The 17,029-nt window shown below is 48.7% G+C and overlaps 1 protein-coding gene across 2 annotated transcripts in view; it reads left to right on the forward strand.

Annotated features, from left to right (window-relative positions):
• KANSL2 (KAT8 regulatory NSL complex subunit 2) overlaps positions 1–17,029 on the forward strand; it is a 492,186-nt gene that overhangs the window by 260,951 nt on the left and 214,206 nt on the right. For both annotated transcript variants that reach the window (XM_069653861.1, XM_069653862.1), the window contains one exon: positions 5,617–5,713. In XM_069653861.1, the coding sequence (XP_069509962.1) occupies positions 5,617–5,713 (97 nt within the window). The remainder of the gene's footprint in view (positions 1–5,616; positions 5,714–17,029) is intronic.

The raw sequence follows: 17,029 nt of genomic DNA on the forward strand, positions 1-17,029 counted from the left end.
ACAGGGCGGTGATGACGGAGCGGATCAGCCTAAGCCGCAAACGCCCTGGTCCCCGTCGCCTCCACCCCAGCAGCCACCTGGGGATATCTCAGTGGACATTTTTACGGCTCTGCATACCCTGTGCTCGGAAATCCGAACAAGGATGCCTCTTGCGCCACTGTCCCGCCTGCAGCGTCGAGACCATCAGAGGAACCACCACCCAAAGGGAGGAGAGTTCAACCCCCCCACCCCCCGCTCCGCCTTTTCACCCCTCGCCTCCCTCTCCCCCACCGAGGGATGACACGGAACCGGACACGGCGACGATTGGCACTGGCACGGACGACAGCCTGTGGGATCTCCTGTCTCCGCCGCCCGACGAGATTGGCTCGTTCCACACCATGATCTCCAGGGCCTCAGAACTGTTCCAGCTCGTTCCGGAGGAGGAGAAGAAAGAGGGTTTCCTTTACCAGTGCCGGGAGGCGAAGAGGAATACCGTACTTTCCTGTTATTGGATGACATTTGGGACAAGGGTTTGTCCCTCATGAAGAACCCTTCATCGGCTCTGGTGAAGAGGGATCGCTACGAGAAAAAATGCAGAGTTCCGGACTCTGCGCCCAAGTGCTTGCGGTCTCAGCCATCTCCAGATTGTGGTTTCGGCGGCAGCCAAGAAGTCTTCTTCGGGCTCATCTTCGTCGGCGGCATCCCCCTCGCTCCCCAAAACCCCCACCACTATGAGGGGAAGAAGTTGGATGTCATGGGGCGAAGAGTGATCTCGTCGGTGGCAACGACCATCAAGGCCGCTAACTCCCTCGGCATCGTGGCACATTACGACAGTGAAATTTGGTTCAAGATGCCCCCCCCCCCACCCTCCCCCCCGGACTTCCTCCTCCATCGACAAGAGGGCTGAAGCGTTGGAGATTCTACAGGAAGGCGAGGTGGCATCGGACCACGCTATTACAGTGGCCACCGACATTGCCGACACAGGATTCTGCCAAATGGGCAACAGCGTTTGCTTTCGTCTGCGAGCCTGGCTGAGGGCCACGAATTTCCGCCAGGAAGTGCAGTCGAAGGTTCTGGACATGCGGACAAGTCTCTCCAGGCCATCAAAACGGACACAGACGGCTCGTGCCCTGGACACACTTCAGCAACGGCAGCCGTCTATTCGGACTTCTGGAGGGAAATCCCAAAGTTCCTCTAAAGGATTCAGAGGAGGTGTCTCTTCCTACCGTCAGCCCCCCCCCCCCTTCCCCTGCTCATTGGCCCAGGACACCTACAGGGGCTGCACCAAGTCTGGAGGTGGACGTCGTTGTTGCCACGGCCCCCCCAAGGCGTGCTTCGATGTCGAAACAAGACCCCGGGTGGGGGCGGCTGGCAAACTTCGTCAGCGTGTGGAAGACCATCTCCACTGACCGTTGGGTGCTGGACGCTCTCGCCCACGGACACACCCTAGAGTTCCTACAGAAGTGTCCAAGGATACCACCAGTGGCCCGTCAGGAAAACCACGTCGCTAAGCTGCTTCTGGAGGTATGGGCCATGTTAAAAAAGGGGGCGATCGAGTTCATCCCGAAGAGGCTCCGGAGTGTACTCTTGTTACTTCTCGTCCGAAAGACTTCCGCCGTCTGAACAAGTACATAAAGTCCCTAAAGTTTTGGATGTGACCCTTCAGCACGTGCTAGGACGGCTGGAAGAGGGGGCTTTTCTATCGCCACTGGACTTGGAAGATGCCTATTTTCACATCCCCATACACAAGGGACACCGCAATTACCTACGCTTTGTGGTGCAAGGACAACATTACTAGTTCCAAGGCCCTTCCCTTCGGGTTGAAGTCGGCAACCAGAGTGTTCACCAATTGCCTGGCCCCGGTGGCGGCGCAGCTCTTCTACGAGGGATCCACGTGTACCCGTACCTGGACAACTGGCTCTTCCGGCCGAACTCGGAGGACTTTGACGTTGACCACACAATGAGGACAGTCCAACGCCTGACGGACCTGGGGTTCTTGATAAACTCTGTGAAGTCCTGCTTGACTCCATCGCAGGACGTGCTGTTTCTGGGAGCCCGACTCGACAGTGTCGTGCCTGGCGTCTCCGTCGGAGGAAAGGATTGCGGCCATCTTGGACAAGGTACAACGGCTGTTGGCCCTGAAGGTTGCAAGGGGTCCCTACTTGGCATGATGTCGCCATGCATATACCTCATTCGGCTGTGCAGGCTGCGGATGCGTCTGCCGCAGGAGTTTTGGGATGCCCGTTGGATCCAAGTGGCAGGGAGTTTCGAAGAAAAGATCACTCAACAAGAGTTTCTGTCAAGCGATACGGTAGTGGGGAGTGCGTGCGCATCTGTCCGCAGGCGCTGATTTCCAGACCCCACCTCATCAGGAGACGGTCACGACGGACGCCTCCCTGGAAGGATGGGGAGCACACTAAGGAAGTCTTCATGCAAGAGGCCTGTGGATGCCGGTGGAGAAGTCGTAGCACATCAACGTGTTGGAGCTAAGCCCAGTGTTTTGGGCCCTCAAGTACTTCCTTCCGTCCCTCAAGGGCAAAGTGGTACGGGTCTTCATGGACAACACTGCCATGATGATCTACATCCGGAAGCAGGGGGAACCCGATCCCCGGTGCTCTCCAAAGAGGCACAGGACCTTTTGGCACTGGGCCATAGCCCAGGGGATGTTCCCCATACTTTTTCATCTAGCAGGAGTGAAGAACACCATTGCTGACTCTCTCTCAGCAGGGAGCTGCGCTCTTGCCACGAGTGGGAACTTGGCAGGACCAAGTGGATCACCTGTTCCACGGATGGGGCAATCCCCAGATCAATCTGTTTGCGACGGCGACTAACACCAAGTGCCGGAGGTTCGCCAGCCGGGAAGCATGGGGGACGCATTCTTTCCCCTGGGACGGCCTGTTTCTGTATGTGTTCCCTCCGTTGCCGTTGCGTCTTCGACTAGTCAATCAATTCAGACGGTCCCGGTGCAGGATGATCCTCGTTGCAGTGGCGTGGCCGAGACAGATATGGTACCCAGACCTTTTGGACATGTTGGCGTTCCCTCCAGTCAAGCTTCCAACGGACACAGATCTTCTCGCCAGGGAAGGAGGCCCGATTCTGCACCACGACCCAGGATCACTGAATCTGAAGGCCTGGCCCCTGCAGCGCTAGAGTTTGGGGGCTACGATCTCCCAGCGGACTATAAGGAGGTGCTCGCCAAGGACAGGGCTTCGTCTACTCTGACACAAGTGGAAGAGGTTCGACGTTTGGTGCTGTAATCGGAAGATGGACCCTCTACGAGTCACTGCTGTATTTGTATTTGTTGGCCAAGGCAGGACTGGCCCATGCTTCCATCAAAGTTCATCTCGTGGCTATTTCCCGCTACACCACATCTCCCGGACGATCATCCTTGTCAAGGAGTTCGTCAAAGGACTATCTCGCTCATTCATGCCGGTGAAGGCCCCGGCGTGGGAGCTCAATGCGGTGCTTACTAGGCTCATGGGGTCCCCCGTTCAAACATCTGCATTTGGCACCACTGACTGAAGGTTTTGTCGTGGAAAAACGCTTTTCTTGTGGCCATCACCGCTGCACGACAAATGGGAGAGATCCAGGCCCTCTCTTGTAAACCACCTTATTTGACATTCCACGAGACAAGGGTGCTGCCTACGGATGCATCTAAACAAGTCCTTAGTGTTACCTGTATTCTTCCAGACGCCTTTGTCGCCGGCTCAGAGGACTTTGCACTCGCTGGATGTGGCTAGAGCTCTGAAGTTCTATGTGGATCGCACAAAGAGTTTTAGGAAGACGTTGGAACTATTTGTGAACTTTGGCCCTGTGAACCATGGGAAGGCCCTCTCCAAGGCTTCCATTTCCAGGTGGCTCTCTGGCTGCATCACCTATTGTCACAGGTTGGCAAACCGACTGTTGCATGGCCGGCCGAGAGCCCATTCGACCATAGCAATCGCTGCAACTATGGCGTTCCTGTCTGGTGTTGCCCTGCTTGACATCTGCAGGACTGCTACGTGGAGGTTGACGCACACCTTCATGAAGTTCTACTGCGTTGACGGGGATTACAGGGAGGAGTCCAGAGTCTGCTAAGCAGTACTGCGCAACATGTTCGCTTGAAGGTGAGCCTGGTGTGGAGGTAAGAGATGCTTTATGTTGAGCCTTGCCACCTCCCGTGGTTGTGCATGTGTGTACTGCTATGTATTCTTTATTCATGAGCATGTGAATCCATGCCAGACCCCATGCTGGAGAAGGAACAAGTTACTTACTTGTAACTGTTGTTCTCCAGCATGGGTCTGGCATGGATCCACATGCAAACCTTCCTGTTTAACCTCTGCGGCTCTTCTCTTGGTCCTACTGTCACTTTACGTGCTACCAAATCTGAGGATTGTTGCCAGAGGAGGGGCTTAGGTAGAGTGCAGTCATTGGCTGGAGGCAGTATGACCCAGAGACCAGTGATTGGTTGTTAGGAGAAAGACAGTTGAAACTGATTTTTTTTCTTTACCGAGGATTCCCAGCCTGACAACTGGGAATATTCTTGAGCATGTGAATCCATGCCAGACCCATGCTGGAGAGCAAGTTACAGGTATGTAACGTGTTCCTTCTAGACCAGATGCAGAACTTTGCAGTCTGATTTGGTGGAATGTCAATGGATGCTGGTGCATAGCTTAGGTCCTGCCAAATTCAGCAGATCTTCAAAGAATGCAGGTATGTAGTTCTTGCCATAGGCAAGGTTAGTGGTTAAGGGGGTATGCTTTTAATCCCTCCATTAGGCACAGCACCCAGTCAAACGCCATCCATAATTGAAACAAGAGGGGTGGTCAGCCAATGGCATACCATCCCTCCAAACACACACATGCACTCAAAGTGCTCTTATGCAAGAAGTGAATCCACAATATCCCAGACTGTCATTTGCCAATGCTAGTCAGAACTGGTTCAGGTTGGCTACAGCCCCTGTCCTGGGATACAGGAATCCAGTAGCCAAAGATTGCCACCAGCCTCACCTACACAGTGGGACAAGGGATAGTTAAATGAACGCTTATGTCTTTGCGGCATAATGACCTCCATTTTATGAAATGGAGGTGTCATAAAGGACCCAACGAGGTCACATGGATTCAGTCATGTGGATCCATATTACACCGGTAGAAAGCTACCACAGGCCTAGCCACATGAGTAACATGGGGCGTGGGAGAGGAGTTGGCATATCTGGGTCATTATGGGGTACCCATGCTTTGGAAGTCATATGGATTCTTGGGGCATAGCTCACACAATACAGTTACTCTGTCAAACTTTGGATTAAGCCTTGCTGGCAGAGAAATAGTCTGAAAGCCAGCATAACGTGCAGGGTGCTACCTCTTCAAATAAAGTGAGCTTTTTCTCCCAGCAGTCTGCATGAGTTAGTCTTGGTGTTAAACTGGGGTAGGCATGTTGCAATATGTACTCACAAGCTTTACTCCCATTTGCCTTAAGAGTGTTGGTTTGGACTGAACGTTTAAGTCTTAATCATGGTTTTTGAGCAGAAGGGGTTTTGTCTTCAGAAGTGCAATGTTTGCTTGTGAGTGCGCAGGGAACTGTGGCATGTAATGGAAAACCTCACTGCAGGAAGTGTAATTGAGCTTTTTTTCTTCACATGCTTTTTTTCTTTTCTGCTAGGTGCACACTACCCGCTCTAGTCAGAGGTGCCTGGCGTTCGTCAATGATGTGCGATGCCCTCAAGCTTGTCTTCCAATGACCAGACATTGTCTTTCCCGTATCCTTTGTAAATGATGATGACATTTGGAGACTTTTGTTTTCATGGGAATGGTGGTGTTAATGTTACAAGACCTGTTGCCTTTGCAGATCTAAAATGTATGCCTTCGGCTTCTAGTAGAGACTGTTTCAGTCAAGCAATTTTCTTTTATAACACCCTTGCAATTTGTTGGCTGCTCCAGAGCAGATTGTCCGTTCACCGACAAGGTTCCGAGATAAGCATACCCTGATTCTTATTCAGGGTTTTGGGTATTTCCAATTGCAAAGAATTATAAAAAGGGCACTCAAACGGCATGGATGTGTGGCAAAACCAAAATAGAGAAGGCAACCTTGTAATCCTTAGTCTCCATTATGGGTATCGCCATACTATTCAATGTTTCTATTTCTCCTCGCTCCCACTTTCCTACATCTGGAATCTATGAACATATTTAAAAGTTCTATGTTAGAAGTGTTAGGAAAGATTTCACTTTAGGCAACTTTCCCGTCCATATTCTATGCACCCCCCACCCCCTACCTCCACACTTTTTGCTTTTGAACCTGTCCCTACTTCACAGCTTCATTCCCCTGCCTTTTGCTAATTTGATCATGAGGGAAACTGATCAGTCCTTCAGACGATCAGTACTGGGAAACTGTTTCCCTTTTTGGCTCTTTCCATTTTTGGTAACTTTGTAACAGAGCACACAGCATCTTACACTTGGGATTTTTCGTTACTTGTGTGTGCCTAGAGACACGCTGGTGGCAGCAGATACATTTTCTGATTTATTTTTTCAATGTGCACATTCACGTTTAATGCATCTGGCTACTAAATGTTTGCTAGTGCCCTAAAACTGTCATGTCACCAGATTTTCACTTGTCCTTTGGCCATGTTGTTGTTTGGTCTTCTTCCTGCCTTCTCGGTTCATGAAATCCCTTATATGGTCATGCATTCACCCTGTAAAGCTGCTGCTTTCGCAGGATACTGCTGGCCTGGTGTGTGTGGACCCAGGAAGTGGGTGTGACTGTCTGGTCCCACTCCACCTCTTTGAAGCAAGAGTGTCTGGGTGTTTGTCATGAGTGAAACCCACAGTGGTCTTTGATTGGACCACTGTTGGTTGAATGGTGCAGATCCTTACCATTGATGAGCTTAGACTTGCTTCCAGCCAGGATTTAGTATTACTCCTGCAAACATTTGTGCAGATCAGCGTTGGAGCAAAGTAACCTGTGTAGATGTTGGGATAATTATTTTCAGTTCTGTGCCAATTCCATTTAACCTTAGTGACTCCCAGCTCTTTTGATGGACTCGGGGCTTTTTAATGTTTAACTCCCGAGTGAGTGGGACCTTTTTCTCACTCCCTCGTTTGTTTTTTGATTTAGGATGTTTGCATTTTATTTCTTACTGTTTAACCGTAGGCATCTGCTTTTTGCATTGTGACATACAGCACCTTTTTGTGCAGTGCCACTATTTAACTACATTTTCTTGGGTGAACTACTGTTCCCAAGTATAGTAAGATGATTCCTGTCTTACTTACCTTTTCTTTTGTGGGTCCAGTATACACCACCCTATGTGGAGTGCTGCGGGTTACATAGTAACTCCTTTATCCCACTTCTCGTGTAACTCTAACTGAATGGCTGGTGGCAGTTGTTTCTTTTTTTACTACCGTGTGCGATCTATCATACAGGCGATTCCTCAGCTGCAGTACAGCACCCAAGGGTGACCATTTTCTCAATGGCCCCTGTCTTCTTTTTTCACCATTTCTTGTCAGTTAGTTCCTTCTGGGCTTTTAATCTGTTTGTATCGGGTCCTTTTGTGCATTTTGTCTTTGGCGGGCTTACCATGCTCCAGGGTGTCTGGAAAGGCAGGAAGTAATGGAGGGTCCCGAAAGTTCCCTGTCCTTTGTCTCTAGGTCTGCCTTAGTGTAACCAGTTCTGATTGACTTGCTGTCCAGGGGGACATCCACCCTGCTGGGGGATTGACAGCTTAGGGCTTTGAATGAATTGGAACTTATTTAAAAGGCAAGGATTTTGGGACTAGAGGCAGTCGACCACTGGAGGACAACATCTGACAAAGACGTGAAGAGACGCCAGCAGCACCCTCCTGGACCGCGGTGCCCACTGAAGCACTGTAGCTGTGCTGACCCCGTTTTTGTTTAGACTGGGAAGACCCGTACAGCATGACTTCCTCCCTTGGGCTGGTGGGACCAACTAGCCTTGAGAAAAGCTTCATTTTGACGCAACCCCCGACTTGCTGTGATTTTCCAAGACTGCAGAATCCCAATGCCTGGGGACCCTTGACCATCATTGAGTGCATTATCTTTGGAAGTATGAATCCTGCCAACACTTTGTGGGCATCAAGAGGACCCTACTGAAGTAGGAAAACTTCATCCAGAGTCCCAGACAGAGGTATCAAGTAACTTCGAACCGGAGCGGTTTGTTCTTCTTTGGTGCTGAGAAAAATGCGCCAAAACCACAAAAGGCAGCTGAATCAAGGAGAATCCATTGCTGCAGATCCTCCCCCCCCTCTATCGAGTGCTGCCGCAGAAGTCCGCCAGACATCCTCCCTTTCGTCACCATGACCAAGGACCAGGAACAAGGGTCTGCTACACTGCAGCAGGAAGGCATCCAGCTGGAACACATTCTTCAGTTGACCGGTACTGTGGGGCTTGGAGTACATCTACCTTTTGCCAATTGTGGTGCTTCATAGCTTGCAGAGTACTATTTTACCCTCTTTTGAGTTGACCTCAACTCAATTGCACTGGCCTTCCAGCTTGTGCTTATTCAAAGTGGTAACTCTGGAGCGTCTGTGATTTTCTATTTGAACTACTATTTAAAAACATTTTCTAAGACGAAAGAATCAGAGCTTTGAACTATCCCATTGACTTTGGCTGTCCTTGCTCCCTAAAGGCCCCCTTCTGAACCTATAGACTTTGGCAGTGCTTGTTCCCTTACAGGTTTTAATTGTTAAACCCTATTATTGCTGGGATAAAAGACTGCCTACATCTCTCTGGGAGAATCTAACTGTTTTTATAAGTACAAAGTGTGTTCTGATCTAACTTTTCCCTCCTTACAACTCAGTATTGCAATGGTGATCACAAATACGTGTTATTACTGACCTCAAATGGCATCACTCAATGTGCTGGGATATGTATAACGCATGGCAAGTTATTCACCTGCTTTATTGCACTTGTTGAAATTGAATCATAACTTTGGGATTAAAAGAATGTCTAAATATCCTTGTGTATATTAAATATTTTTCTGCTGCTTGTTAATCTGGTTAGAATCGCATGCTGTGCATATAGTCTAACATCCAGTGGTAACCGCGTAGTATTGCATCTTTCTTTCGAGGATCGAAAGGGGACATCAACATGGGCGCGCCTGTAACACTATCCCTAGCGTGATGTGTAGTGTACCCTAAATCCCTCACGGGTCGGTCCCTCATTGTTTTTTACCACCCAGCTTGCTGGTTGCCTTAATGCGGAGCTCTTCATAAAACATTGCGTTATTGTTATATTTCTCGACCTTTGGTTGTTTTGTTCTTGTTGTCACTCCTCTCGATGGTTGATTCCTGTGCTACCGCCGAAGACTGCTGACTACGGAACTTCGACGGCTGTTGATCCGGTTGGTGCTGCGGACCACGTGGCCGGGCCTTCTGGCCGGCCTATACAGTAGGGAGAGTGGGGTCTGGGTGGTCATATATTCTTTTCAAGAATATTTCCTTTTCCCCCTCTGTGTTCCTTTGGGTTTGTCGTAAGATATAACATTCTTGCTTTATGGACAAGACTCCATTTAGATTTTGTCCTTCCTGTAAGGCAAAATTCCCATTGGGAAGACTAGCACCGTCGGTGCAATAAGTGTCTTCCCCTCGATCACAACGAGGCGGCCTGTAAGCTCCTACATCGTAAAACCGTTAAGGAGCGTCGGTTGAAGCGGTGGGCGGCCTACAAGATGTTGCAGGCCGAGAGTAATTCCTCTGCCACCACAGCCGCCGAGTGTGACTAAGAGATTAGCGACAACCAAGGCTCCACTTCAGAGGCCATTGACCTTACAGCGGAGTGTTCTCTCTCTGCGGCGTCCGTCCCCGGCCCTGATGGGCACGACGGCAGCCCTGCTCTGGGGACTGTACATCCCGGCGACAGGGACGCACCCGATTCCCACCCAAAGCACACATCCCACGGTTCTGCTTTGGCATTTCAGTCGAAGCGCTCCAAAGCGCTAACGGGCACGCCGGATAGTTTGGCGGTGTCTGCCGATCCCAATGATCGGCAGCCCTCCCTGCAACCGCGGCATGCGTCCGGGCAGTCCAAGAGTAAGGGCGCTAGCACTAAAATCCACGCGGCCATCGCGACGCCTCAGAAGAGTGCTGACGCTGCTCAATGCCCTGGTTCTGCCGAGATCCACCGCGCAGCCACCGGCCCAGCCTAAACGCCTCCCTGTGACCCCGAGCATCAGCGATGGTATCGCAAAGATCGTTTCGGCGGTGAAACAGAAAGCAGTCGAAAGAGACGTTGAAACAAAAGGAACGGCCTAAAGACACGTAGCAATGCCCGGAGACTCGAAAGGATTACTCTGAGTCTTTTCTCTTTATCTAAGACTTTAGTGGAAAAATCTTGACTTTCTAGGGAGTAGGATCATCAGGAAGACCCCTTTCCTCCCCTGGACGACTCTGGTTCCTCATCTTGGAGCATAGAGAGGTTTGAGGGGTGCATGAACAGGCTGGAGAAGTTTGCTGAATTCTCAAAGGTTTGCCCCTAAAAGGCCTTGTGAGGAGAGCCCTTTTACGCCAATGGCCAAGTTTCAGAGGACATTTGATGCTACTCACGTTTATGACCTTACTAATGAAGTTCCTATGGATCCATATGTACAGGATGATTATCTTTTTGGGGACCCTGCTGATCCCATAGAGGGTTGGGAAGACGACCAGCTGGTTCATAAGCAACCTTGGGCGTCCCCTACCCCTGACCCCTTATGTATGGACTCGCCTCCCTCCACACCAGTCCGTCAGGCATCACCTGTTGATGATCAGATGGCATCTAACGCTATCTTAAAGAAGGCAGCCGAAAACTTCCAAATTGCCACACAGGCGGCTGTGCCAGATTTGGACTTTCTTGAAGACCTACTGAAGGAGAAGCCTCCTGCCAGTCAAGCTATCCAATTACTAAATTCTATTAAGCAACGCCTGGCTCCTTCATTGTTAACACCCGCTCAGACCATTACTGTTCAACCCAGAGTGGAGAAGCTGTTCTCCCTTCTCCTCCCGACCCCCTCTACATTAGGGGGTATGGCACTCCGGATTCCCTGGTAGTTACAACAACGAGGAAGATGGCGTGTGTCCCTGTCAACGGGTAAGGCACCACTTGATAAAAGAATGCAAAACGTTGTACGCAATGGGAAAAAGGATTACGACTGCTGCAGCATTCTCCACCCGCATGGCCAACAACACCACACTGTTGGCTAGCTATCGGATGTTCAATGGAACCTGCTGCAGGAGGGCCTTCAAGAGGTCCCTAAACCGGTGCGGGCTTGCCTGCTTTTGATTGTGTCTGAGGGCAAGCAGGTGAACCACAATATTCTTTAAAATACTTTGGACGCTGCTGAAACAGCGGGCAGGACTATAGCTCAGGGTACCCTACTAAAACGGCACACCTGGTTGAGAAACTCCAACAAGCTGGTGGAGGAGACCAACTTGTTCAGCAAGGCCGTTGATGAGACGCTTGAGACAGCAAAAAAGAAACATGAGACTCTCAAGACCTTGAACCAAATTACCCAAAGGCCTTCCCAACAGAGGGGGTGGCTCTAGTCGTTCCTTTCGTGGACAATCTCACTCCCCTCACAACCAGTATGGTACAGGAAACTGGTCCTCAGGAAAGGGATCTAACACCACCACCCCGTATCCACCTAGAGGACAGCGCTGTGGAAAGGGGAGGGGGCCGTAATTCCACCCCCAGAGGCTCCCGAAATGACTTTCCGATCCAGGTCAACTCCCATGTCTCCCCGGTCGGGGGACGTCTTCCTTCATGCATGGGAGAGGATAACCGAGTGCTCAAGACCGTCGCCCACAGGTACTGCATCGAATTCTGCCGACCACTTTGATGCAGACCTCCGATATCAAGACGCCTGATGCCGGAACACCTACGTATCCTGCTGCAAGAGGTCGAGATCCTGCAGCAAAGGGTGCCATAGAAGTCGTCCCTCTTCGACAGGTAAACAAGGGTATTTATTCAGTGTACCCAAAAAGAATCTCGCCATGCTCCCAGCGAACAAATTTGTCAAACCTCAGAAGTTTTGTATGGTCACATTGCAGGAAGTAATTACTCTGATGGCACAGGGGGATTACATGGCAACATTGAACATGAAAGATGCATACTTTCATATTTCAATGTTTCCGGCACACAGAAAATACCTAAGGTTTGTGATAGAGGACAAGCACTATCAGTTCAAAGTACTCCCCTTTGGCATTGCCTCAGGACCAAGGGTGTTTATAAAGGTACAGGCAGTGGCAGCAGCGCACCTGCGCAGGCAATCCATCCCAGTTTATCCTTACCTCGACGACTGACTCATAACAGGGGATTCCTACGGAACATGCCTGTCGAACACTCAAAACACAATAGACCACGTAGTCAGCCTGGGGTTCTACATCAATGAGAAGAAATCCAGCCTAGACTCCTGTCAAGTTGAGCAGTTTCTGGGGGGCTCTAATTCGGACAGAAGACAGCCCTGTCTTCCCCCTCCAACGAGAGGGTTCAAAACATGCTGTTTCAGATCCCTCAGTATGTAGCCAGTTGCGAAGTGACGGTACGCAAGGCCATGCGACTGTTAGGGATGATGGCGTCCTGCATTTACTTGGTTCCTCACGTGTTTGTGTCCCATGCAAGAGTGGCTCAACAGCTAGTTGTGTCAAGCCAGCGCACAATGCGACAATCTAGTGGTTGTCTCGCCAGCCCTCGTTCTCCCTGCAGTGGTGGTCGAGGGAAACCTTCTTGAAGGGAAACCCCTTCACCACCCCCTCAGTAGAAGCCACTCTTACGACAGACGCATCTCTCACGGATTGGGGGGCTTGCCAGCTTCATTAGACGACGCACAGTGTTTTGGGCCTCAGAGGTAGCATCCAACCACATAAATCTGTTGGAGCTGTTGGCTGTATTCAAAACACTGAAAGCCTTTCAGACACAGCTGCAGGGGAAGACGGTCCTGATCCACACAGACCGCACCACGGCCATGTACTGCCTGAACAAGCAAGAGGGCACTCATTCTCCAGGGCTGTCCAAACTGACCCAGAACATTTGGAAATGGGTTCTCAAACGCAACATGTTCCTGTTATCACAACATGTTCCAGGGGAACTCAATCTTCTGGCAGACCTACTCCGCAGAGACTTTCCGTTGCCCATAGAGTACGAATGGCGATTACACTGAGACATCTTCTCCAACGCTTTCGCAGAATGGGGCTTCCCAGAGATAGATCTGTTCGCAACTCTGGAGAACGCTCAATGTCAAATTTACACCTCCAGGTACCCCCAGAACTGTTCCAAGGGGAACGGGCTCTGGATAACATGGTCAGGGAAATGTGTCGACGCTACTCTACCCCCCCCCAGATACGGCTATTCCAGTAAATGGAAACGGTTTGTCATCTGGTGCAACTCAAAGAGCATTAACTCATTTACTTGACTCGGGACTGGTCTTTAACTCCATAAAGGTGCACCTAGCTGCACTTTCAGCCTACACTACATCACAACAGAAAGTGTCATGGTGGAAGATGCCAGTTATTAAAGCTTTCATGGAGGGAGTGAAGAGAATTCCCCCCTCCCATTTCTAACCCGGCTCCCGGATGGGACCTAAGCGTGGTGTTGACTAGGGTTATGGGGGCTCCTTTCGAGCCCATGCACTAGGCAAGTCTTAAATACCTCACTTATAAGACTGCTTTTTTTTGATAGATTTTACCTCCATTAGGAGGGTAAGTGAACTACAAGCACTCTCGATCCTAGATCCCTTTGTAACAGTTCACAAAGATAAGGTGGTTCTGCGCACTCACCCTCGGTTTGCGCCTAAATTCATTTCCAAGTTCCATGTGAACCAGTCAGTGGAACTACCAAAGTTCTTTCAGAATCCTTCAAGCATAGGAGAAAGAACCCTGCACACACTGGATGTAGGCAGAGCTGTCATGTTCTACATGGAAAGAACTCGACCACTTAGAAAGACTAATCAGTTTTTTGTTTCGGTGGCGGCAGGAAGAGGAGACTCAGTCTCCAAATCCACTATCTCTAGGTGGATTGTCAAATGAATTAGACTCGGCAGCACTCTTGCTAAGAGAGAGCTGCTCTTCAAGCCTAGAGCACATTCCACTCAAAGCACTGGGGCGTCCATAGCATTCATTGCAAATGTTCCCCTTGAGTCCATTTGCAAAGCGGCAACCTGGAGTTCTGTACACGCCTTTACAAAATACTATTGCCTCGACACTCATTCTAGGTCTGATTCTCAGGTGGGACAAGCAGTACTAAGACATCTTTTCACTACTGTTTCTTCTCACAGCCCACCTCCAACTCTGGGTACTGCTTACTAGTCTATGCACGGCATGTGATTCTAAGCAGATTAACAAGCAATAGAAGACCTGCATTACTTGATGATTGTATGTGCTTGGATTCACATGCTCCCACCCTTCCTCCCCGCTCCGGTGGAAGGAACACAGACGTCTTATTACTTTCTTTTATGTAATCACTCATGATAGTCGTTAGGCTCCCTCACGGCATAAAAAATACAATCGGAGGGACCGCAATGCGTGAGAGATTTTGGGTACACTACACTTCACGTTAGGGATAGTGTTACAGGCACGCCCATGTCGATGTCCCCTTTTGATCCTTGAAAGACCAGATGCAATACTCTGCGGTTACCACTAGATGTCGGACTATATGCACAGCATGTGAATCTAATCAGATGCAATCATCAGAAATCTATTACGGTAAGTAATTCTTGTCAAACTATAATAAGTGTGTAATTGTTTACTTGGATACCTGTATTTACTGATTTCATTGTACAGCTCTACAGCTCACATTACCCCTCTTAATATCAGCCTGGCTGCTCAGTCACACTAACAACTTGTGTAGTACCGGCCTATATTATAAGGTGGATTACCTAATACCAAGAGAATTGTTATAAAGTCCCACACCATTTTGTTGTATGTTTTCTCCTTGGTGGTTAGGGGGTTAGTCATGTCTGCAATTTCTTGTTTAATTTCATTATTTCAGTTACTACTCTGAGATGTTCCCTTTCTGCATGTGCAATAGGATTTCCCATTTTCTCAGAACTCAGTGTGAGGTGTTCCTCCCATTGTTGGGCTAAGTCTTGGTATTCTGTTTTGGTAAAGTCCGGAAAAATTAGTTTTCTTAGACCTCTTGGGATTTTATTGTTCACTAAATAACTTGTTGATTATGCCTTTCCCCAATACTTGTTCTCCTTTCTGAAGAGTCTCTCTAGTTTGATAAATGTTTGATAGTTTCTCAGTCTGTTTATTTCCGCTGCTAAACGCGTTGCCAGTGCTCCCTGGTGCAAACAGTGCTGCTTTGTCTTCCTCTCGATTCAGAAGGTATTCTGCCCTGAGTATTAGCTATGACGTCTCTGCTGCTCCTACCAAATGTGTTCCATCCTTAAAGATTACCAAGATGAGGTGCAACTTAGAACATTTAGGAAGTATTTCAGAGACGACAGACTACAAAAATTACAGGGTCTACACCTTCCAAGCAAAATATGATAACAGGAAAACCTCTAGCTATAACACAGCGGTAACCACACCAGGTATTTCAGAAGTTGAGTCCGAAGGGGAGGGTCTAACGAGACTAATCAGGAGAGGCCCATGCTGCCCGAGGAACAAACCGAGCCAGAAGAGTTTTCTTGGCAGGAATTAAGATGTAGAATAGCAAACCAACAGAATCCACAATCAATTTCCAAACATGTAACATTCTAGGCCCCTTTAGGGCCTAGTACTACAACTCAAAGAAATGAATCGGAGGAAGACGAGGAGGATTAAGGGGCAAGAGCAGGACACGATCCAACAAAGACTCACTCGGTCGAGTACCAGATCACAGATGGGCAAATCAACAGAGGATCTAGTGATCCTGTCCAATAATCAGAGAACACTTCTTAATAGAGGGCTCTCTTTTGCACCAACTACTAAGACTGACCTGATCGAATTCCAGATCGACCTGTACAAATTTGTCGGAAAACAAACTGCATTTTTTCCCCCCATAATAGGGTTAGCACCTATGAATCGGTAGTCCATACCGAACCAGTACGTCAACTCACGATATCTGCCATAGAAAACGCGCATTTACTTCTTTCCTTAAATTCAGATGCGTCCAAGACTAAAGAGACTATCTGTCAGGAATTAGGAGTACATCATAAAAACTTGGAACTAGAGGAATTCAAAAACGGGTCTAGATTCACTCCGCATTCACTGTGGAGAGTGTTATTGAATCTTTCTATCAGTACGTGACTTCAGAAATACATTCCTATATGGACCAAGCCAAAATGGAGTACAAAAGTAAGAAATCCAACTAAAACCACTCCGAAAGGGCATCCCTCAAAGATCTCACCAACACCAGCATCGTGATAAGAGGCAGACAAAGGAGGCAATATTGTAATTTTGAATAAGAACAATTATATTCAAATGGCCAACACACATCTAACAACTCCAAGCTGCTCCACCAAACTGAAAGGTGTTCGGCAACTTTTGTATGCAGTACCCTTTGGGACCACTACACACAACTAGGACTACAGGTGTAAGCAAAACCAACCTTTGGTATAAGTCTGTACTACAGTTTCTGGTAGCGGAGCTGAGCAACCAGCCTTATATCAAGAGGGAATGTGGGCTGTAAGGATGTTAAACAGAGGTCTACAATCACAGGTGTTCAAATACTTACACTCAAGGTTTCTTGGTTAAGCACTTTCAGTAATAAAACATTCACTAGAAGGAGGCAGTTGACTATCATACACAAATATACTTCAGTACTATATACATTAAGTTTCTGAGGCATTCAGACTACTTTGAAGTAGGAGCAAAAAGGAATGTTATTCAGAACATGAAAAGTTACAAGTTGTTCTTAGGCAGTGCAGATATTTAGAGTTCACCAGAAGAGTCGATGCAATAGGTTAGGCAAAAATCAATGGGCTAAAGTCTTGGATAAGGTAAAGCAGTTCTGGTAGATAAACGGAAAAGTCTCGGGACAAGTTCTTAGGAGTAGTTTGTAGCAAGAAGAATTATATGTTGGGGTCACAAGCCGATTAGGCCTGTGAGTTGGGAAAGTTTCAAGCACTTTCACCGCGAGAGCTAAGTACTCTGTCTGATTTTTATAGT

Source organism: Ambystoma mexicanum, chromosome 3q (genome assembly GCF_040938575.1).
Source record: "Ambystoma mexicanum isolate Mex_15411 chromosome 3q, UKY_AmexF1_1, whole genome shotgun sequence".
Lineage (NCBI taxonomy): Eukaryota > Metazoa > Chordata > Amphibia > Caudata > Ambystomatidae > Ambystoma > Ambystoma mexicanum.